This window comes from Symsagittifera roscoffensis, chromosome 7, assembly GCF_963678635.1.
Source record: "Symsagittifera roscoffensis chromosome 7, txSymRosc1.1, whole genome shotgun sequence".
Taxonomy (NCBI): Eukaryota; Metazoa; Xenacoelomorpha; order Acoela; family Convolutidae; genus Symsagittifera; species Symsagittifera roscoffensis.
In genome coordinates, this window is record NC_087068.1 from 57,390,700 (window position 1) to 57,417,210 (window position 26,511).

The following is a 26,511-nucleotide window of genomic DNA, read 5'->3' on the forward strand; positions in this document are numbered from 1 at the left end:
CTATGATATTCACCTAGATATGAAATTAGACTACACAATTAGCCGAATTTTTCAAGAAATGTCACTCTCTGAATTAGAAACACTTCACCAACTATGCGAATTAGAAAGGACACAAAACCTACAATCACTTGCACTAGCAGTATTAAAAATACCCTACGCAGGATATTTACTATCAGGAAATAGATCAAATTTTTTAGACTATGAAGGAAACATTTTATGGTTTTATACCTGTACCAAAAAAGTATCACCACTATATGTTTTTGAAGATAAACGATGCTATAAAAGAATCCCTATCTTTTATAAGAATAAAGTACATTTCGTTGACACGCTTTCAAGACGAACCTATTTTTGGGATACCGCAGTCCCATGTGGATCAGAAAATAGCCACAATGTAGTTCAACTGAACCCTGATGAAGATAAATATTACCTTCTTACCCCATATCCCATATTAATGCAATCACTCAAAAAATTTTCACCTGAAAGCATCAGAGCTATTGCTCGAAACCCAAATATTGACCTACAATCAATTGGAATATATTCAAAATCCGATATCCAACATCACATTAGAACACAACAATTCCAAGAATTATTAACACAAATGGACACTATACAAAGACAATCAATTGACCAAAACTTACGCAAACTTGCCGAAACCGCAGGATTTGCAGATATTTATACACAAGACTATAGCGGATATTTTAAAGACATTAAAGACTATATATATCTAAACGGTGAAAAATATAGACCACAAGATATTTCACCTATAAATATTTTTAGCTTTGTTACACTAAAAAATTAAATTCTCGATTTTCTAGGATGGCCCTACTACATCTTAGAAAAATTGACTATTTTATACGCAATGTTTAACTTTATAGGATTTCTTTTTTCGCTTTTAAAAGGAATCTATAATACATGCGCTATACACACACAAGTAAATAGACAAGCAAGTGTAGCACGCATACTATTTGCAGGATTTTTTGGAATTTTTTCATCATCAATAAACAAAATTTTTTTAGACGCACAAATAAAAGAATACAACACAAAAATAGCAACAAGACAGAACACATACGACGAAGAACATAACAATGTAGACATAACGCCTACAGCACCACAGTTAGCACCCCTACCACATAACCATCCACTATCACTAGTCCCACGAAATTTTCGAAATTTAGCAATAACACATAATCCAAATTTTAGACCAACCATATCACAAAGTCCCATTCAACATATAATGACACACCATCCACTAGATGAAAATACATATGAACAAATTATAGAACAACCCCATACCACCGCTTTTCAGTCTCAAAATAATAAATTTTTTAGCCCACGATGAGCCGACAACTTGGATCCCTACACCGCTCAAATTCCCACCCAACCAATCTCAACACTCCAATTACAATAATTCCACTTTTTGCTTTCCCGCCACCCGATTTCCCAACCAATAATGTAACATCAGGCATGAATTCAGACACTAACTCACATATCTCAGTTTTATACTCCATCTCACAACTCAATAACCCAGATATTGAAACCCCTGATGAATTTGCAGACTCTGAACCATCTCCATCCAATAATTTTCAAACCAACTCCTCAGTTTTTTCAAAACCCCCTTTTCAACCAATCCCGCCAAATAACCCACTCCCATCGATTTCTACACCCTCTTATGCTTCACAAGTCACCCCAACCTACTCTTCATTTCATTCAGACCGATCATCCAATTCTCCAGATACTCCCCAAATCTCCCAGGAACTAGATAATTTTATCACCCTACAACAACAACCCTTCCACCTTGAAAATTCCACTATAAACCAGATTTCATCCACAATAGAATCATTAAACCCACCTACCCCTACACCCTCTTCAGCTTATACCGCATCATTAGCACCATCCTCCACATCCACCGAATCATCAAATAGCACTAATAGAGCTTATCGCACTTTCAAAAGAAAATTCCCGAACCATCCATTTCCGACAAAACCAGGAACAGCCCGTGAATATATTAATCATCCAAATCACACTAACACGAAAGATTTTTTAGCCATCACCCTACCCTCATTTCCACAGTATACCTTGAACACCCCTAACGACACTAACGACACACGTAATTTTGTAGATGAACAAGTTTTAATGCCTACACTTCATTGGACATCATATTATCATTTTACTAACCCCCTTTGCCTACCTTTATCTAATACTCACATCGATATAGAAGAAATAAAGATATGCTATATCGACTCACCACACCACTAACACATAGACAATTTACTTATATAGGATATAAAAAGTCACTCAAAACATACACTGCACCCCGAGCTAACGAATACACGCTAGAATATTACGATCACAACATCATCCGAACTAACCAAGACCAATTTTTAGATGATGACCGTTTCGCTAACCCACAAATCACAGAAAAATTTTTCATCAAAACACCATATGTATTTACACTCATTATATTTGATCGCAAATTCGATCACATCATTTCTGAAGCACTAACCGACACACAACCTTACGAAAGTTTTAAAGAAAAATTTCAATTATTTTCACTAACCTTTCATTTCCTTGCACCACATGAAAGAGATTTGCACTGCTCACACGATATTATGTTACGCACTAAACAAACCCACACATATACATATTATCGCTTCATACAAAATCACTTTGATCTACACACTCCATTAAGACAACCACACCACCGTTTTCAATTTATTAATTCCAAATACACCTCACCATTCTTTCTTAACTTCACATATTGTATTAAAGATACTAACCTTCATGGTATTCTTCGAAATTATGATCCCATAACCCAAATGTATATTTTTTGTCCAATCACCAAGACCTTCAACGCAGAAGAATCCAGACCCTTCCTTATCCCACATGAATTTATTCAACCTATAGAAATCCCAATATTAGAATTCATCCACAACACTAAATACAATCAAAAATTATAAAATCTCATCCAAAACACACCTTATGATTTTGCAGTTGGCACTGAAGAACTAAAAACCATTAAAGCACTTCAATTGCTTTGGCCACTGCTTCAAACTAAAAACATCATTCGCATACTAGCAAAATTACTAACAAATTCCAACATAATACACGACATCTTCCCCCACGGTTTTTTCCCCGACGACTAACAGGTAAGTATAGTTTATCATATTCTTAACTAATAAATTCAAATTAAAAAACTAACCATTCTTTATCCATGTCTCATTTTGATTTTTAGTCTTCATCTCACGATCATCTGCAAAATAAACAAAAGAAAAATAAAAAATAGAAAACTTCTTCAAATTGTTCAAAACTCTAATAATCTTTTGCACCAGCCAAATTAAATAAAGTTCATACAAATGTAGTAAATTAATTTAAAAATTATTTCCCTAAAAGCAGTAATTCTAATAATGATGAAAATTTGTAACTTAATTTTTCCCCAAAACTAGCAGTAAAATTGAAATTCTATGTAGTAAATTGATAAGACGAAAATGCAGTACTAACCTTTTAATATTTCCATTCACTCGCACAAGAATTCTATCCATACTCGCACAGCTCGCCCACGAAGAATTGTTTAAATAATGAATTTCAGTTTCAAGCTTTCACACTCAACAACTCTAACACACGATAACAAGTTTCGAACTTTCCTTTAACCCGGTTGGAAAGGAATTATATACAAAACAAAACTAACCAACGCAGCTTACTAAACACCACAACACATAGAATAACAGCATGACTAAGAAAAGGAAACCAACGGTACCCAAACCGGATTAACCCAGTTTAAAACTGGATAATTTATTCTTTTGAAGACTATTATAAAGTCTAAGAAAGAAATAATAAAACACAAAAAAGTCGAAAGACAAACCCATACCAAAAACGATTTGATTTTTGAAAAAAGGACACAACCAACGAAACATAAGAAAAACCACAACAAACCCAACATAAAACGTTATCACATAACAGGACCTCTCACAGAAACCGCACGAAATCATACTCCCACTCCTGGCCTAACCCACCAGAGAGGACGTCCTGAGCATGCTCTATAGCCGGCCTAACCCACCGCGCTACATCCACGCTTTGTGACCACACTTCTATTTTTAATAAGAGGTACTCAAGGGTGAGTAACTCTTCAAAATAACCGAACTAAAACAAAAAGCTTTTGTGAAAACAACTAACCAAAATCATAACTAAAACACCGAACTAATAAAAATTTTATAAAATGTAAACTACACTTTGCAGTATATAGATCAGCATACAACACCAAAGACGAACATCCAAAGACAAAATGACCCCACTACACTCGAAAAAGAATGGCCAACCACAATCAATATGCCGCCCACAATCACAACTCAAAGGAATTAGAGTACGACTTGACTTCGCAGAAAAGGACTTCATTGAACTAGAACAATGACCACCTCGATGTTCAAGTATACGTACAGATCCGAGTAACCAGGCATCCCCTCCACGCACAATCTCCACGCCATTCCCAGACAAGGTCAACCCAAAAGAAGTTCTCTACATGGAACAGAAAAACCTGTCATAGCCAACCATTCTGAAATCAGATTTGAGTTTGTTGCGAAAACCCAGTCGTTGTCATGAGAAAACACAGCGATTGAACCTGGAACTTCTCTAACAAGAGAACCCAGAAGAATTATGATGTTCGCCAAATACCAACGTCCATCATCCATCCTTTGAATTGCAGAAAGACTATTCTAAAAAACTCTGTAAAACCCGGATGGGTGGAACCTGATCTAAACTACATTTTATGATTGGATAAATTAGATATTTTACCACTGTAAAGTATTTAATATTAACCAATCATGATCCATCTAACTAACAACCCACTTATTTGTAAGTGCTGAAATTACTTGTAATTTCAGCACCAGAGAGATTTGAATTTAACTTAGAAATTAGTTGACTCTCCAAGAGAACTTCAGCAGCCGCAATAAACCAGTATACCCTAGATCTATTGAGCCTAGCAGAGACTAGTTAAACAACCTGAGACTAGATAGTATAAGAGTAAGATTAGGATCGGTATTAGACTAAGAAGTTGCACGAATCTATCCGGCCGAAAATAAGATAGCGTGACGAGCAGACGGTGTACCCTATCCGAAATTACTCTATGAGTTATACCCATCGGTCCTAACTCATCTGGTGCGACCATAAGTCTCGAACAAGACCTTAATAGCTTAGAATTAACCAATAATAAATTAGAATTTAGACAAAACATTTACAAAATGTTTTACGACAATAATTTAATCGAAATGTCTCTACGACTCAAAAGATGAGAGCCAATATTCCGAACGATAACAGAACTACCCGGAATTGGAAGAAGACCTCGAACCAGAGACGACATACGACAAAGTAGAAACTTACCATATAGTTATATGATAGTTCGGCAAAAGCCAACACAAACTTTTGTATTTAGAATACTACTAGCAATGAATTTAGATTTTCATTTGCAAACATAAAATTTTGAAGTCAATCTTCAAAATAATTTCAGGCGCTAAACAAAATTATTAATATACAATAACGATTGATAAAAAGATCTCAGATCGTTTTCCTAAATTCTGCAGTAATATACAAAACATGTTTGAAAAATATTTATTGAAAAATCAAAATAAAAATTAGTAGCATGACAATAAATGGTTAGTAATTATAAATCATCCTGTTGTTCCAGCTTCATCACCTAAACATAACAGCATTCATAAGCTCACTAATATCATAAAAATACTAAATCTTTTCTTTACACAAATTTAAAACATTTTAAACTTAAATTCACTTAATTCTAAAATCAGATCATCAAGGCTTATCCTTGGATCTTAAATCATTTTCTATTTAATTAAATTTAAAACTTGATCATCAAGGCCTATCCTTGGATCAAAAAGAACAACTTTGTTCTCCCCCACCCACTTAACTAGTGTCTAACGACCTCAAACGTCGATTCACTATCCAACCCTTTCTAAAAACCCAGGACTAATAGAAATTTTTGAACAAAACTAATCATTCAAATTAGGATAAACAGTGAAGAACTTCGGTTATTCATCCTTCACTTGATCCCCCCTCTTACCAGACCTAGGATAAATCTTAGACTTAGTAAGTTTAAAATAGTATCTAACGAACTACTCGCGTTCTAATTATACCTGAACCTTGTGGATCGATTTACTATTCTCCAACCCTGAACACAATCACTACCCTTAAGTAAGATTAAGTAAGTTAACACCTTAGCTTATACTAGCCACGAGAAAGTATAAAATCATTCTTCGGAATCGATATACTTTTCTCCCCAACCCTGAACAAATAGACCCAGGTTAGGCTAACCAAAAAATCGTAAGGACTAACAGTCTAAGTAATAGAAATCATTTAACAACCTTTTGCATCCGTCATCCTAAACCTTATGTCATTTAAAAACCTAGAAAATAAACAAACAATCGTTTTACACAATTGTGAAATAAATAACAAAAAATACGACCTTGTAATCACACCTCATACACAAACAGTTGGATACATTAGGACAAAACGACAAACATTAAAGAGAAAAATAATAACTATACAAAGACAAATAACACGTAAAAGATTTTCAAAAAATCGAAACGCATTTTCAGAATCAGAAACCAACAGTTTAGACAAACTTTATAAACTAAAAGAATCAATAGATAAAAATTGCCCAATTCACGATCAATTATATTTCTCCGACTCAGAAACAACTTCAAATTCATCAAAAAGAGGAAAAAGAAGAATAAAAAAGCAGTATAAACACAAACCAGTACATTTATACAATTGGAATCAACCAATTAGACACATTGATAATTATATATTAACAGTCATCGAACGAAAAAATGAGCTCAACGCACACCCCAGGTGAAGAAAGTCCAGATGATGATGATATCTTCCCCTTTATAGTAGATGCAACCACTGATAGAGGACAGCATATATTTTGCAAAAATTTACTCTTAAATTTGTTTGAACCCGGAATCAGTCCATGTAAAACAGAGTTCCCAGATGTAAAAATCAAAAGACAAATTATCGATCACTATCTAAAAGATATATGTAACCTAACACAACAATACGGAATCTACTCCATAGAATTCAGCTCACCAAATCGGAATCACAGTAAATATATAATTCAAACAGACGACCTTGATTTAGAATTTTCAAAAGTATTCTCAGAATATATAAAAAGCATCCAATATCATTACTCACAAAGAGCAAACTCCATATTCACCAATGAAGTTTTTGCGATAATATATAGTTATATCTCGATATTAGAAAACGAAATCCAGATACCAAATGTCTCACCGACAGAAACATCTAAACATATAAGAGTACGACATGAAATCACACTACTCTCTAGTTTTCTAAATATAATTAAAGAAAATTTCACGAAAGATGAAGTTTCACAACATACAAAACACGACTTACAAAAAATTTTGGCATGGTTCATAATAGATTATTTCACACATAATATTGATTTATTTTCACAAGCAAGAAAAAATTTTAGACCCCAAAACTCAAACGATGATACTGCCATTACAGAACAATCAGACTATGTTTGGGACCCCGAATGGTCTCATCCCGCATTCATAAACTTCCCACAATCAATCTCAAGTCAAGCAATAAGTACGATATCTTATGTAAGAGATTATGTAAGAGTAATACCATTAACCATTGATGCAACACCATTAAACTATAATACATTTTTACCCGATATGCAAAATAATAGTTTAAACTCTACAGTCATACACAATGAAAACCTCAATGGAACTAGGAATCTTACTCAACAAGATATCCAGACACCATCACACTTCATAAATGAAGAAATCGTACACACAACAACTACACAACAAAGTATTTCACCAATACGTCCAAACTTAACAACACCAAGAAATACAAACCCTTCACAAACACAGGTAACCTTACAATCAACCGTTAAACCTTCGGTTGCCCCAAAATATTCACACATGGATTACCAAACATACAGACCCATGACAATACCGCCAAAAACACGCAAAACGTTCACTAGAAACAACTTTGCAGACCATAATTATAATTACACACATCCATCAAAAACAAATTATCAACCACGAAAAAATTTTAGTAATTATACAAGATCTCGAAACTGGGATAACCCAATGGCACCACCTAATTCAGTAAATTTCCGAACAAATTTACATCCTCCACAGGATCGTAGTGAAAACTATCCATTTTTTCAACAAAATAAAAATAAAAAACAAACATCTTATCAAATGGATTACTTATCCTCAGATGATGATTTCTTACAACCAGATATATTTGCACCCTATAATCAAGAATATCGTGGACAAGGAATACAGAAACCACATACATATAATAGAATTTTTTCTCCACAACCAATAGATACACAAAATCAACAACCAATTCAGCAACAAAACCCAATTAATACACAATATTTTCAACCAATTCAGCAACAAAACCCAATGATTGCAAACTCGTACCAACCAACACAAATGCAAAATGAAATACCACTCCCATATTATCTTCAACAACACGAATTAACAAGAAATCAACTTTCAAATTTTTCTCAAACGCCAAATGCAGCAGAATCATTACAAATGACTATGAATCCATACCTTATGGGTGGATCATCAATAACATCAAATAAACCTTTAATGGTATTCACAGGAACAGACCCTGAATATTCTGTAGAAGATTATTTAAATGCAGTAACAGCAAATTTGATTTTAAATATAGGATTTGAACCAATTAACACGCCACTACATCAAAACTGGATACATCGACGCACAGCGTTAATACAAACAACTTTAGATGGCGCAGCCCAAAAATGGTTTTCAGTATTGCCTATAGAATTAAAATCAAATTGGAAAAGGTTTACACAAGAATTTTCAAAAATGTTTGACTCCGAAAGAAACAAACAACAACAAAGAGTTTTATGTAATGAAATTCGCAGATTACCAAACGAAACCATCAAGCAATTAGCAGTACGAATCGAAACACTAGTTCGAAAAGCATATTCATTAAATACACATGACTATAAAAACACAAAGATGACAGAAATCTTAATGATGACCTTAACACCACAATTAAGGAAAATAGCAATAAAAAAGAGAGCATCCCATCCTTCTTCAATTCGAGAACCCGATTTAGATTTTCGAAAACTAGTAGACAAACTAGAACAAGCAGAAATCACAATGAAACTCGAAGAAACGGAAAATCTGAAATTACAATACGTTAACAGAATTGAAACAGCTTCCACAAATATAAACAATATACAGGAATCAGATACAGACCTCGTTGAAAAAATCACTGAAATACTCAATATTTACGAAAAACACCCAAACTTTAAAGGCAAACCATCTTTCAAAAAATGGTGTAATTATTGCCGACGATACGGACATAGTATTTCTGAATGTAGACAAAAACAGCAAGACAATCGAAATAAACCTCAAAAAAATAAAGAACCAAATAAATCATTCTATCAATACATGAAAAAAGATCAAAATCTACCGAACAAAACAGTCTACAGCAACAACAGTTCAGGAAAACCACTCCCGAACAATACAAATTATACAAGAAATCAATCACCATATAACTCAAGTTATAGAGGAAGATCACCAGAACGAAGAAACACGCAAAATTCATCACAAAATCACTACAATAGACCAAATAGTCGAAATAACTACTCCGGATCAAATTCAAATACACAACGATTTGTTTCTAGATCTAATTCCCAATCAAGAAATAATTACTATCCAAACAACCAATCACGAAATTCATCATACAATAGGAATAGAAACTACTCCTATAATCGGAATAGAAGTTATTCAAACAACCGAAACCAGAATTACCCGAACAATCGATCAAGGAATAACTCATATAATAGATCGAACTATAACAGACCAAACAATAATTACCAAAACAGATCACGAAATAATTCACAAAATCGACATTCAAGTTATAATAATCGTTATAGAAATTATTCCCAATCACCACACCGGAATAATAATAACTATAATAATTCTAATAATCGCCACAGAAGCAGTACACCTAAACATCAAAGGAATATAAATCAAGTACAATCAAATCCAGAAACAACATCAGACCCTCCAGGTATTGACGACACAGTAAATGATACGTTACAACTCAATCAAATCAACTGTGAATCATCAGATTCAGAAAGTGAAACAGAAAACACTCTCTCCATCAATATGATAAAAGTCGAAAATGACTATGAACCTGTTATATATGAACAACTTTTTTCATCACACATATATGAGAATCAATCAGAACTCCTTCACAATTATTATATTAAACCCGTCCATTCCACACCGACGACACAAAAAACTAATGAAATAAACACTACAAATCAACCCAATGAGAACGAAAAAACAAAATGCTTGAATACAAATCACATCTATCAAAACATACAAAAAGAACAACCCAAAGAAAAAATTTGGCCAATACCATTTCTTTTAGAAAGTCCAAGAAGCAAAGAATTTCAACCACCAGATCTTGAAATTGATTTTTTAATTGATTCAGGAGCAGAATCAAATATAATAAACATTCCCACATGGAATGAAATAAAAACCTTACACCCAAAGCTAACACCTCTTGAAACCTCCAGTAAAATAGCAACAGCACAAGGATCAACATTAATAAACTACGGAAAAATTCAATTATTTCTTCTCCCCACAAGAACAATGGAGCAAAACAAAATTTTAACCAAACCATTTAAACAAATATTCCATATCACTGATATTAAACACAATATCATTGGAATACCATTTATCTCTAAATATATACCAACAATCAACATCTTGAATAGTAAAATATTAATCAAAGATAAATATACAAAAACAAAAGACACATCCCTAACTTTTTTTCAAAGATTAAATAAACAACCACCATTCTTTTCAAAATTCTATCCAATATATAACCAACAAAGAAAACACTTGAAACCACTATCAGGAAACATATACAATTTTTCAATAAAGCAAGTTCACCAATATGATAAAAAGCAAAACAAAAAAAAATTTTATATGTCAGATTTTGAATTCAAACCTATTCATAAATTTTTCAAAATCACAATCTCATCAATAAAATATTTGAAAAACTCGAATTCAGATATTATTTCCTTACATGTATACAACAATACACCTTACCAAGTAACATTACCTTTAGGACTTTTAGGCTATTGCGAAACCAACGCTACGATATCACCAGTACACGAAAAAGCATACCGCGTAAATAATATACTCCAATTATTAGATATTTGTCAATCCACAATTCTTAATGAAGAATTATCCATAAATAATATAATAAGTAATGAAAAAAGAAATACGGATTATTTCACAAAAACCCCATATTTCAAACCGACATTCAACATAAATAACTACACAGAGAATCAACAGAAATTTTTAACAATGTTTAATTTCCAACATTCACAAATAACACAAGACGAATTTGAAAAACTAGCCAAACAGCTAATTAAATATTCATCAGTCTATGCAACATCCAAATTTGATGTTGGCAAAATCAGCTCATCACTACATCTCCCATTAAAACCAGACGCAGTTTTCAAAAAACAAAGAGCAAGTAAAGTACCAATTCACTTACACGATAAAGTGAACAGATTACTCGACATTTTAGAACAATACAACATTATATCACCAGTAAACAAAGAAGAACAACCAAAAGGCAACACATTTATCAACCCTGTTATCATTCTAGCCAAAGGAGAATCATTAAAAATTGTTCTCGATGCTAGATACCTCAACTCACTCATAGATGAATCAAAGTGTAATTGGCCCATTGAACCAATACAAGTTATTTTAACAAAAATAAATGGAAAATACTTTACAACCGCAGATATGAATAGTGCATATAATCAAATGCCATTAGATGAACAATCACGACGTTTAACACAATTTGTTATTGGAAACCAACAATACGAATTCAACCGCTTATTCTATGGAATATCCATAGGACCAGCAGCATTTTCAGCTTTTATGAGCAAAATTTTTCGACCACTAATACTCAAGAAAAACGCAATCACCTATTTAGACGATGTTTTTATGCAATCACAGACAAAAGAGGAAATGTTCAATGTTTTAGAACAATATCGCCAAATACTTCAGAACGAAAATCTGAAGGCCGCCCCCTTCTAATATATAAAGAATATATAATATAGAAAGAAAAACAATCACTCCATTGAAATCACGTATAGACGCTATTCAAAAACTCCAACCACCAACAAATAAAAAGAAAATCCAAGAATTCCTTGGAATGTTAAACTTTTTAAGCAAATATGTTTATAAAATGCAATTATATCTACGACCATTCTATAATATACTTAGACAACAAAATAATTTTGAATGGAATACAGAACATCAAGCACGATTTGAAGAAATTAAAAAACTTCTAACTGAACAAATTTCAAACACAATTCCAGATTCAAATCAACCATTTTATGCAATGTGCGATGCTTCGAACTTTGGCATCGGCGCAGCATTATTACAATCACATAATGGTACAAATAAAATGAATCTCATATCAGCAAATTCTCGATTATTCACTCAAGCAGAGCTACGACTCTCAACTCTAATGAGAGAATGTACAGCCATATACACTAACAGAATATGAATTTCTGATACTTGGATCAAAACATCCCACAGTTCTATTCACAGACCATAAACCAATCATCTTTCTTTTTACACAAAAGTCTAATCCAAACCACCGAGTTTATAGATTTCAACTAATTTTAATGAAATTCCCAAACTTACATATAGTTTGGACCGCAGGAAAAAATCTTGCATTACCAGACACCTTAAGTCGAAATACGCCACCTGAATTACTTACACGTAAAACCACAGTTGAGATACCCAAAAATATAAAATTCTACCTTGCAGAAAATGAAACATCACCCCGACTAGAATGCAAATATGCAGTAAAAACTGACGTTGAACAATCATAAATAAATAATTTACAACATTTCCCACTTTATTTAGATTGTCAAAATAATCACTATGAAGTTGATCTACTTGGAACATCAACTTTTAAACCAATCCCATATTCACAATGGATAAAAAATAACACCCAACAAAAAAGAAGAAAACAACATCCGCCTAAAAAAGACCATTTTCCACTAATTGAAAAAGAAAATTTAACTGATAAAATAAACTTATCAGGACCACAAACAAACGATTCAAAATACACAATAAATCAAGTTTTTGACCTCCATGACCCACTTGATACAATACCCTTATCTAAATTAGAAATTGAAAACATATTTCTCCCCCCAACAGAAACAATTACAATTTCAACATTGAAACAATACCAAAATCTTGACCCAGTAATTAGACAACTAAAATCATGGCACAAATATAAAACTAAACCCGTCAAGGCAGATACAACTATTTTAGGAAATAAAACACTCCTCCGATATTTTCGAAAATTCAATAATACAACAATTAACGAAAACACAGACCTTCTAGAATACAAACTAAATGAATCTACAGTTCCCTGTCTCCCTTTAAGTATGATTCTCATAGCTTTTAATATTTCACATACACAAAATATTAAAGGACACTCTGGATCAGAGAAAACATATTCAAATTTTATACAAAACTTTTATTTCCCAAATGCACCAATTTGGATAAAAGTACTATGCAATGATTGTATAGTATGTCAACTAAATAAACCTTACCCAAATCAAAAACAAATAGCACAAAAACAAGATTTTAAAGGACAAAGTTTGTACTTTAACCATCGTATCTCATTTGGTACTAAAGGACCAATTTCACCCTCATCAGAAGGAAACTCCTACATTATAGTAATTGTTGACGCATTTACACATTATGTAGCACTTAACCCAGTACCACATTGTAACGCTTATTATGCTTACACAACGCTTTATGAACACTGGATAGCAAAATTCGGACTACCAGAAATTTTAGTTACAGACAACGGTACAGAATTCATAAATAATGAAATCATCACACTATGTCATTTATATAACATTAAACACAAACCACGTACATCTCACGCACCTTGGACAAACGGCTTAGTCGAAGGTATGAACCGTTCATTACAAGAATATCTCAGATGTATCATCAATGGAAATGATACAAGATATACCGAATGGTCAGCAGATGTAAAACTATTTCCCTTAGCATATAATTCACAAATCACGACAACTTTAGGAATGTCACCATATGAAATGGTTTTTAACCAAAAGCCACGCAAACCAATAATGTTTACAGCAAACTCTCATAAAAACGTACAAGGTTATTGTCAACCAAATAAAGACTCAATTTGTTATAACCTACCATTACATACACACGATGAAGATCATTTTCATCACCCACAAATTCTTAAATTAGCCTCCGGTACACACACCGAATGGATTTTAAACAGAGATAAAAAACACAATGAAATTTACCAAAAGATAACAAAAAAGTTGTTACAAAGGCAAAATATTAATGAACAAATAAATTCACGCTTTACACCAGCCTCCGATTTAAAAATTGGAACATTTGTTTTAATACCCAATTTTAATACTCAAAAAGGAATTTCAAAAAAGTTACAACCCCTTCGTAAAGGACCATACCAAATAATTACAAAACCCACTGATGTCACATATAAAATCACCGACTCAGACAAAAAAGAAATCGTTCAACACCGAAATAACCTATTACCTTATTATCCAAAAGAATACGCACTCCTCGAACTAACTCAATTATATTCTTTTACAGGTTTAAAAGTTATTCAAAATGTCCCACATACGGAAAACATAACAAAGGAACAAAATGATATTCACCTCGGAAATCAAAATACAAAATCAACTACCACAAAAAACAATACAAAAAATCTAGATCAAAATACATCTCAAAAAGAAAGAAAAAATAGAAAAATGACAGAACAAATAATACCCCAAGAACAAATCGACAAATCAGAACATAGAGAGTCTTCACGACTTAGAAATCAACCACGTAAAAATTATAAATTATTCATCCCACAATCTAAAATATTAAAGAAAGTTGAATTTCAAAAACAACTTTAATTCTACATTTAATAATCTTTGCCCCTCTGAAACATTTTACACTTTCAATTTTCAAGATAACATGCTGACAAACACGCAGCGATTCTAGTTCATAATTAGCCAATAGGATTCATCCAATCCGTCACCTTCTCTAACTCTAACACAAACCAACTAGACGAACGATATTAAACTCCAGGCATATCTATAACTATAACTTTACGACCTCCAGGTCAAAAATAAGCAAACCACTCCAACTTGACAACTAAAATAAATATCACCATAATATCATAACCCTCCCTTATCTAATAAACCAAAGATCAACAATATTTCCCCAACTCAGCCCTCAAATACCCCCCAAACAAATATGTTAAATTAGCCTAAAGTAAAAGAACGACCATTTTATTTAGCCTAAAGTATAAAAATCTCAAAAATACCCCAGATCATTTGACAAATGAAAATAAAGACAAAGAAGACCTCCCGATCGCCATAAAAATTGCCCCCAACAATTTTTTACAAAACTCAACCCACTTGTCAAAAATCTAATAAATAATCCGACCACACTTGAAAATTGCCCTAAACAACAAAAAATATTCGATCAAGAAGTCATTTCTTAAATGCTCTTCTATCAAACAGTCACAAAAATTATCACAAACCTCAAACAATTTTTTACGATACTTGAAACTTTCATAATATTTCTTTTTGATATCCTTGAATCTTTTCTAATAATCTTTATCATTTTTTGTAATGTTTTTTTTCATTTTCTACACTATATTCGAACTATTTCTCCAACTTTCAAAAACCCTTGATTATATCCACAGGTACGATTCATACAACTTGTCTAAATGATACGAACTATTTTCAGTAGAACTGATATTTTTCTACTATTCGTAATTTTCATAACATTTCTATCATCCCTCATTTTGACCATATGCAAATGTATAAAGAAAGCAATCATCACATTCGCTCTAGCAACAATCCTCCTAAGTCTTTTCTTAGAAGAATACTATAATAAACATAATCTTTTTCACTAAAAGAATAGACCAAAAAGCTATCAAAAATTGCTACCCAACAGTCACAAAATCAGTCTTCACCGACATCATCCCAAGATAATCCAACAACACCTTCAACTACCCAAAATCCTCAAACATCTACACGAATTTCCTTTCAAGATAACCCATACACTTTTGAAGAACGACACGCTCGTTTATCAGAACCACTATAACCAGTTCAACGACAAGCACCTCTAAGCGAACCAACATATAATTTATACCCAACACTACCACAAGAATTAAGTAGAATAAGAAATCCTAGTCAAAACCAAAATACAGTCGAAATAAATAGACAAATTATACATCCTCGACGAAACAGAAATTTTCAAACTTCCCGAGTTCATTTTGATATACCTCAAACCCCATCACAAAACACTCCAGAAAACCCCATTGGTATATTACCAGAAACCCTTACGCTTCTTTCACAACGTAGCACCTCAAGCCTACCATCAGATTACTTAGGTTCAACACCAACATCTGAACAAATACGTGAAAATCCCTTTAACCCCCCAAACCAGGCATCACGACTAACATATTGGACAACACATTCATTTACACAAGGTGAACTAAATTTAGTCAATGATCCAATAGATATTTCTACGGATACAACAACATCCTCATCGCTACCAGAAACATTATCACTACCATCAACACCATCAATAAGCCAGATTTCACCACCACCTTTTAACTTAAATTTTCCAAATAATCTCGACGCCAGATATCGAGAACAATCATCAACAAATATCCCTTTAAGACTAGATTGGAATACATTTACAGCCCCTCCACCATTATTTGGACAACATCTAGAAAGTAATCGCCTTCACAACTGGGCACTTAATAGATTACAATACCGACAAGACATTCACGACGATATCCGTGATCACAATATCCAAATACTCCAACAAAACAGTTTACAACTAAAGTTTGAAATCACAGTTAAATTAAACAACATTACTCAACATCCCTACCCATTAAATCCACCAAACATAACAGCTCAATCACTACCACCACCATTTATAACCACTGAAGTAATATATAAATACGACAGATATACCAAAAAGACAATTGGTTACATCACATTTTATAACCCATACTCAGGATTATCATACACATGTATATTCTAAAATTATTAATTTTTTTCCAACTCTTTTTTCTAGTAATCTCAAATCAAAACATAAACCCTTCTCCCCGCACAGGACCCCAAGATTTATTAGTAACACATTACGATTGTGAAGAAAACGAACAAAAACACTACACAAGTATGCAATAAATCAAGTATCACAATGCGAAACAGAACCCCAAGCCATAGAAACTACAAATGTAATAGCAACACTTTATTCAAAAGCCCGAGCAACTACAGTTATAGGATATAAATTCACAGCAACATTTTCTGAAAAGAAAGTACATTGTTCACAAGTCTCAAACGGAAATAAAAACCGACTTGACCATGAATCATTCTACCAGAGTAATATAGAACGACTTTTACATCTCAATCCCGAAGATTGTAAAAACGAGTTACTCCGACTAAATATCACAAAAAATAAAAACACAGATAGAAAGTTAGTCTATTTCCAAGTTTTTTCAGATTCTGTACATCAAGCAGAATTTGAAAGATATCAAGGACATATAAAATTAGATGAAAAATACACATATAACGGCGCACACGGACGATTAACCTATGACATGCACGATAAACACTGGATACCACACATTGGTATAAATGACCCATCAAACTGCAAAGCAGACACAAAAAATAAAGGATACCAAGAAATAATGTTTTTCGATTGGAAAATACAACTCGAAAAAATACAACTCACACGAGATTTATCAGACAACACAATGATCTATCAAGGAATTAGATTACTTTGTAAAAACGACCAAGGTTATTGCGACCCTACAACAAGAACACAAGCAACAATTGTTTGGTTCCCCGAAGACACATGTACAACATTTCAAGTAGCAAAAATACACGCTCGTATGATAAAATTTCACGAAAAATATTTTATACAATCAATACCATATGAACAAGTAAATCCATTACGAAAAATAAGTTCTAATTTCCAAAACATTCAAAATACAGAAAATAAATTAACACGTTTTCAAATATATCAAGAGACAGAACTTGCATGTAAATACAGAAACCCACTTCACAAAACACAATACTCTGAAATATTAGTTGAATACGAAAATGGATTCGACATGACCACTGGAAAACTAAAAGTCGACCCATACGCCACAAGTCATCCTCCAAATGAAGGAACATCATACATACCAGTTCATTTTCAAAAGAATACAGGTCAACCTGGTGGACATTTAAAGCCCCAAGACGATCAAAGCACACGTTTACAAGAACTATCACTAATGAATAGTACATATTTTGGTAATATCCACTATGATATTCACTTAGATATGAAACTAGACTACACGATTAGCCGAATTTTTCAAGAAATGTCACTCTCCGAATTAGAAACACTACACCAACTATGCGAATTAGAAAGAACACAAATATTACAATCACTTGCACTAGCAGTATTAAAAATACCCTACGCAGGATATTTACTATCAGGAAATAGATCAAATTTTTTAGACTATGAAGGAAACATCTTATGGTTTTATACTTGTACTAAAAAAGTATCACCACTATACGTTTTTGAAGACAAACGATGCTATAAAAGAATCCCTATCTTTTATAAGAATAAAGTACATTTCGTTGACACACTATCACGAAGAACCTATTTCTGGGATACCGCAGTCCCATGTGGATCAGAAAATAGCCACAATGTAGTACAACTAAACCCTGATGAAGATAAATATTACCTTCTCACCCCATATCCCACATTAATGCAATCACTCAAAAAATTTTCACCAGAAAGCATTCGCGCTATTGCTCGAAACCCAAATATAGACTTACAATCAATAGGAATATATTCAAAGTCAGATATTCAACATCACATTCGAACACAACAATTCCAAGAATTATTAACACAAATGGACACTATACAAAGACAATCAATTGACCAAAACTTACGCAAACTTGCAGAAACCGCAGGATTTGCAGACATCTATACGCAAGACTATAGCGGATATTTTAAAGACATTAAAGATTATATATATCTAAACGGTGAAAAATACCGTCCCCAAGATATATCACCCATCAATATTTTTAGCTTTGTAACACTCAAAAATGAAATTCTTGATTTTCTAGGATGGCCCTACTACATCTTAGAAAAATTGACTATTTTATACGCAATGTTTAACTTTATTGGATTTCTTTTTTCACTCTTAAAAGGAATCTATAACACATGTGCTGTACACACACAAGTCAATAGACAAGCAAGTGTAGCACGCATACTCTTTGCAGGATTTTTTGGAATCTTTTCTACATCTATAAACAAAATTCTTTTAGACGCACAAATAAAAGAATATAACACAAAAATAGCAACAAGACAGAACACATACGACGAAGAACATAACAATGTAGACACAACACCAACAGCACCACAGTTACCACCCCTACCACATAACCATCCATTATCCCTAGTCCCACGTAATTTTCGAAATTTAACCATAACACATAATCAAAACTTTAGACCAACCATATCACAAAGTCCCATCCAACATATAATGCCACACCACTCACAAGATGAAAATACTTATGAACAAATTATAGAACAACCCCATACCACCGCTTTTCAGTCTCAAAATAATAATTTTTTTAGCCCACGATGAGCCGACAACTTGGATCCCTACACCGATCAAATTCCCACCCAACCAACCTCACCACTCCAATCCAAATAATACCACTTTTTGCTTTTCCGCCACCCGATTTCCCCACCAGTAATGTAACATCCGGCATGAATTCCAATACTAATTCACACATCTCAGTTTTATACTCCATCTCACAGCTCAATAACCCGAATATTGAAACCCCCGATGAATTTGCCGACTCTGAACCATCTCCATCAAATAATTTTCACACCAACTCCTCAAATTTTTCTCAACCCCCTTTTCAACCCATACTACCAAATAACCCTGACCCAACCAATTCTACACCCTCTTATGCTTCCCAAGTCACTCCAACCTACTCCTCACTTCACTCAGACCAATCATCTCATTCTCCAGACACCCCCCGAATCTCCCCAGAACTAGATAATTTCATTACCCTACAACAACAACCCTACCACCTTGACACCCCAACCATAAACCAAATCTCATCCACAATAGATTCATCCAACCCTCCTACCCCTACACCCTCTTCAATTTATACTGAATCATTAGCACCATCATCCACAACTACTGAATCTTCACTTAGCACTAATAGAGCTTACCGCACTTTTAAAAGAAAGTTCCCCAACCATCCTTTCCCAGCGAAACCAGGAACAGCCCGTGAATATATCAACCATCCAAAACACACTAACACAAAAGAATTTTTAGCTATCACCTTACCCTCATTTCCACAATACACCTTAAACACCCCTCACGACACTAACGAAACACGTAACTTTGTAGACGAATACGTTTTAATGCCTACCCTTCCTTGGACCTCATATTATCATTTTACTAATCCCCTTTGCTTACCTTTGTCTTACACTCACAACGATATAGAACGAAATAAGGACATGCTATATCGACTCACTACACCACTAACACCTAGACAATTTACTTACATTGGATATAAAAAATCACTAAAAACACACACTGCACCCCGAGCAAATGAATATACACTAGAATATTACGATCATAACATCATCAGAACTAACCAAGATCAATTCTTGGACGACGATCGCTTCGCTAACCCACAAATCACCGAGAAATTTTTCATTAAAACACCATATGTATTTACACTAAATATCTTCGATCGCAAGTTTGACCACATTATTTCAGAAGCACTAACAGACACACAAGCCTACGAAATTTTTAAAGAACGCTTCCAAATATTTTCACTAACCTTTCATTTCCTTGCACCACATGAAAGAGATTTGCACTGCTCACACGATATTATGTTGCGAACTAAACAAACACACACATATACTTATTATCGTTTCATCCAAAATCACTTTGACCTACACACTCCCTCCAGACAACCACACCATCGTTTTCAATTCATCAATTCCAAATACACCTCACCATTCTTTCTTAACTTCACATATTGTATTAAAGATACTAACCTTCATGGTATTCTTCGAAATTATGATCCCATAACCCAAATGTATATTTTTTGTCCAATCACCAAGACCTTCAACGCAGAAGAATCCCGACCCTTCCTTATCCCACACGAGTTTGTACAACCTATAGAAATCCCCATTTTAGAATTCATCCATAACACTAAATTCAATCACAAATTATATAATCTAATCCAAAACACACCTTATGAATTTGCAGTTGGCACTGAAGAACTAACCACCATTAAAGCACTTCAATTGCTTTGGCCACTGCTTCAAACTAAAAATATCATCCGCATTTTAGCTAAATTACTAACAACTTCAGATCTCATCCACGACATCTTCCCCCACGGTTTCTTCCCCGACGACTAACAGGTAAGTATGAATTATACATATTACTAACTAATTTAAATATTAGAAACTCACCATTCTTTATCCATGTTTTCCTTAGAATTTTAGCCTTCATCCAACGATCATCTGAAAAATTCACAGAAGAAAAATAAAAATTAGCAAACTTCTTCAAAACTGTTTAAAACCCTATTAAATTTTTGCACCAACAATTAAATAAATATAATACCAATGCAGTAATTTAATATATAAATTTTTCCACCACAAGCAGTAAATCTAATAATGATGAAAATTTGTAACTTAATTTTCCCCAACAACTAGCAGTAAAATTGAAATTCTATGTAGTAAATTAATAAGAAGCAAATGCAGTACTAACTTTTTGATATTTCCATTCACTCGCACAAGAATTCTATCCAAACTCGCACAGCTCGCCCACCAAGAATTGTTTAAATAATGAATTTCAGTTTCAAGCTTTCACAACTCAACAACTCTAACACACGATAACAAGTTTCAAACTTTCCTTTAACCCGGTTGGAAAGGAATTATATACTAAACAAAACTAACCAATGCAGCTTACTAAACACCACAACACATAGCATAACAGCATGACTAAGAAAAAAGAAACCAACGGTACCCAAACCGGATTAACCCAGTTTAAAACTGGATAATTTATTCTTTTGAAGACTATTATAAAGTCTAAGAAAGAAATAATAAAACACAAAAAAGTCGAAAGACAAACCCATACCACAAACAATTTGATTTTTGAAAAAAGGACACAGCCAACAAAACATAAGAAAAACCACAACAAACCCAACATAAAACGTTGTCACATAACAGGACCTCTCACAAAAACCGCATGCAATCATACTCCCACTCCTGGCCTAACCCACCAGGAAGGACGTCCTGAGCATGCTCTATAGCCGGCCTAACCCACCGCGCTACATCCACGCTTTGTGACCACACTCCTATTTTTAATAAGAGCTACTCAAGGGTGAGTAACTCTTCAAAATAACTGAACTAAAACAAAAAGCTTTTGTGAAAACAACTAACTAAAATCATAATTAAAAAATATTAAACTAATAAAAGTTTTATAAAATGTAAATTACATCATGCAAAACATAGATCAGAATACAACACCAAGGACGAACATCCAAAGACAAAACGACCTCACAACACTCGAGAAAGAATGGCCAACTACAATCAATATGCCGCTCACAATCACAACTCAAAGGATTTAGAGTACGACTTGACTTCGCAGAAAAGGACTTCATTGAACTAGACCAATGACCAACTCGATGTTCAAGTATACGTACAGATCCGAGTAACCAGGCATCCCCTCCACGCACAATCTCCACGCCATTCCTAGACAAGATCAAAACACAAAGAAGTATTCATCAATGAAACAGAAAAACCTGACATAGCCAACCATTCTGAAATCAGATTTGAGTTTGTTGCGAAAACCCAGTCGTTGTCTTGAGAAGACACAACGATTGAATCTGGGACTTCTCTAATAAGAAAACCCAGAAGAAATAAGATGTTCGCCAAATACCAACGTCCATCATCCATCCTTTGAATTGCAGAAAGACTATTCTAAAAAACTCTGTAAAACCCGGATGGGTGGAACCTGATCTAAACTACATTTTATGATTGATTGGATAAATTAGATATTTTACCAATGTAAAGTATTTAATATTAACCAATCATGATCCATCTGACTAACAATCCACTTATTTGTAAGTGCTGAAATTACTTGTAATTTCAGCACCAGAGAGATTTGAATTTAACTTAGAAATTAGTTGAACTCTCCCGAGTACTTCAGCAGCCGCAATAAACCAGTATACCCTAGATCTATTGAGCCTAGCAGAGACTAGTTAAACAACCTGAGACTAGATAGTATAAGAGTAAGATTAGGATCGGTATTAGACTAAGAAGTTGCACGAATCTATCCGGCCGAAAATAAGATAGCGTGACGAGCAGACGGTGTACCCTATCCGAAATTACTCTATGAGTTATACCCATCGGTCCTAACTCACAAGAAAGGCCGTTTTAAATTTTTTGAGTTTTGGTCCAGTTTTGAGCGAGTAAAGCGATCAAGTAACGTCCGTTATTTGAAAATTTTATTTTTTATTTAGTCTTTTAGTGTAACCAAATTTGACTTTATTGAAAACAAACCAAATTTTCCCGGCGCTTCTTTGGCAAAGGAGCTTGTAAAAAAACGTTGACTTTTTTTTTAAATTAAGTCAACGTCCACGCACCAAAATTGCTACAACACTAATTTGAAAAAAAAACTTATAATCTCATCAAAAAATTGTTTTGCTCTGTGCGAGGCATTAGTTAAAATGTTTTTACAAGCCCTAGCTATACCACAAGAAACACGAACAGATAGTTGGAGTGTTTCTAGCAGCCAAATATTTGACAGCTGTAGTTTGTGTAAAGCAATTAGAAAAAACAAAAGAATTGAAAAATTTCGAATCAGTTTTTTCATTTTTTTTTTTTATTTTATTTACAACTGAATGGGCTTCAACAGGATACTGCTTTGATAATAAGAAGTCATTTGTTTTGTTTGACAATTTTTCTCTAGTGTTATCTGCTTGCAAAAAATACTTTAGCCTGTCTTAATTTTCTCCCACTGGTCGGAACAAAAACGACAAATAATTCAATAAAACTTACAACTTTTTTTCCCGTTTTCTTTTTAAAATGATAATTGTCAAAGCTACTGCGATCGTAGTTTCAAAATTTTGTACTACTTGTGCTGCAACCGGCAATAATTGTTTCACTTTAAAAATGCTTACGGCCAAACCCCGACCACCCATCACCCCGCCCCACTTAATTTCCCCCTAAATCCGCTACTACCATTTATTGAAAATATTTCCATTAGTTCTATATGAATATCCAATTTACTTAATACTTAAGTTAGTTTTACTGTGTCATTACGTTAGGTCAAGTCACTCTGATAAAATTGCATCTATTTTCAATCTGACATTTACAACCCAAAAATGACCAACTTAGTTTTTCAATGTGAAAATTTTTACATTATTGATAACTTGCTAACCTGGATTGTTTCAGACCTTTCCGAGAACTTTGACGACCAGTCCGTCGAAATGACAAAATGGGTTTGCCCTGGCCGTTATTTCTACATCGGGTGCGCCATTGTCGGTTGCGGTATCATTTATTCGAAATCGTGGCCGGCCGAAAAGTTGGTTTTAAACTTTTGCTCTGCTCTTGGATACGCTTTTCTATCATTTTGGGGACATACGATTCTGCAACATTTCGATGTTGCGATGTGGTTCGCGATTCTGACAATCGCCAATGTCGGCATACTTTGTTATCGGCTTCACGATTCGTTCGATGCTTTGAAAGCGCCTAGTGTGAATACGATGCCGCTTTACGAGATGTTGTTTGCGCCTATGAACGTGGATTTCAAGACGTTCAAGGAACTGATGGCTTGCAGCAATGGACTTCAAACCATAGAGGCCAATGACCTTTTTGCGGCTGAAGGTCAGAGAAATGCGGGAGCAGAGCTGTCTGTTCTGCTCAGTGGCAAGTGAGTCATTCGCAAGTCAAAATCACTTGTCGCGATTTTTGTTTTATCTCAATTTTTTGTCAAAATCACTTCGTTTTGTCAAAGTTTTTGTTTTATTTCATTTTTCTGTCAAAATCACTTCGTTTTGACAAAGGTTTTGTTTTATTTCATTTTTCTATATCAAACTATTTGTCCAACTTATGTCAAAAAAATTTTATCAACTAAATGCATTATCGCGATACCTGAAAAAAAAATGGTATGACAATCTTTTCGGGAAGCTTTATTTAAGGATAGGTTTCAGCAGTAGGAATTTGCTTTTTAAGGGAGTTGATTCAAAAGATGACAAAAATAGGCATGTTTTTTAACCCAAAATTAGAAACTTTTTTTTATTACGCACTGTTATAGAAAAATTATTTGAATGATGAGATAGTTCCAAAAATGTGAAACAGTTCCAAACACAGTTTTACATCATACCTCTAATGACTTTCAATACATAACCAGTAGTTATACGTTGTTGATGGTCGGAGGCTGCCTGCTATTAGCTATCCTAATACATTGAAAACCTATTTTCTATCTTAATACATAGCCTGCTGGCCTGATGTCTTTAGCCTATCTTAATACATGAGGATAAATGGCGGGTTGCATCGTGTTTAGACTAGTGGCCACACAGAATGAACAAACCCTGCACTCTATCATGCCGGGTCAGTTCATGGACTCGCCCGAGTGGGAAGCATACGACCCTGAGACCAAGCGCACCTTCAGGGTAAATACATATGCATATGTGTAATTAATCCAAATGACGGCAGTATTATTTTCTGTGACCGGTCATTTCCACCCTGAAACTATTCCCTGTATTTCGATTTGATATACATTATCAAACATAAGGGAAGTTATACTATTGGCCCTATTATTCGCTTGACTGATATACACAGTAGGGTGCCGAGGGGGTTGGGGGGTTGGTTATGACCGCTTTCCGTTTTCCGCCTTCAATTCTGGCTGCCAAAATTTTCCAAAGGGTCTCCCTTTGGTATAAATTTACGACATCCATTTTTGGCTGAACAACCTCAAAATTTGTCTAAAGGCGTCTTTGACGCCAATATCTAATTTTGAGGGGGGGGGGGGGGGGGGGGAGTTTGTATCGCGCGCTGAAAAAAGCATTTTTTGTCAAAATTTTCCAAAAAATGCCCAAAAAATGACGTTGACAAAATAGGGTTCGGCTCTCTTTCCTTCCCCCTCCCCCACCTCACACGAGCATCACTTTTATGGTCTAACGAGTGGTTTTACAAGGTTGATTATTAAGAACAAATATGTTTGTCATAGCCTAAGTAGTCTGCATGTCAATTTAAATGACAATCGGAAGTATATAGTTTTTTTTTGTATAGTTTTTTGCAGGTGGTA

General features: G+C 34.0%; 1 protein-coding gene across 1 annotated transcript in view; it reads left to right on the top strand.

Moving 5' to 3' along the window:
- LOC134852090 (popeye domain-containing protein 3-like) overlaps positions 1 to 26,511 on the top strand; it is a 66,331-nt gene that overhangs the window by 19,693 nt on the left and 20,127 nt on the right. The window contains exons 2-3 of the mRNA XM_063868369.1: positions 24,657 to 25,134; positions 25,768 to 25,876. Of these exons, the coding sequence (XP_063724439.1) occupies positions 24,657 to 25,134; positions 25,768 to 25,876 (587 nt within the window). The remainder of the gene's footprint in view (positions 1 to 24,656; positions 25,135 to 25,767; positions 25,877 to 26,511) is intronic.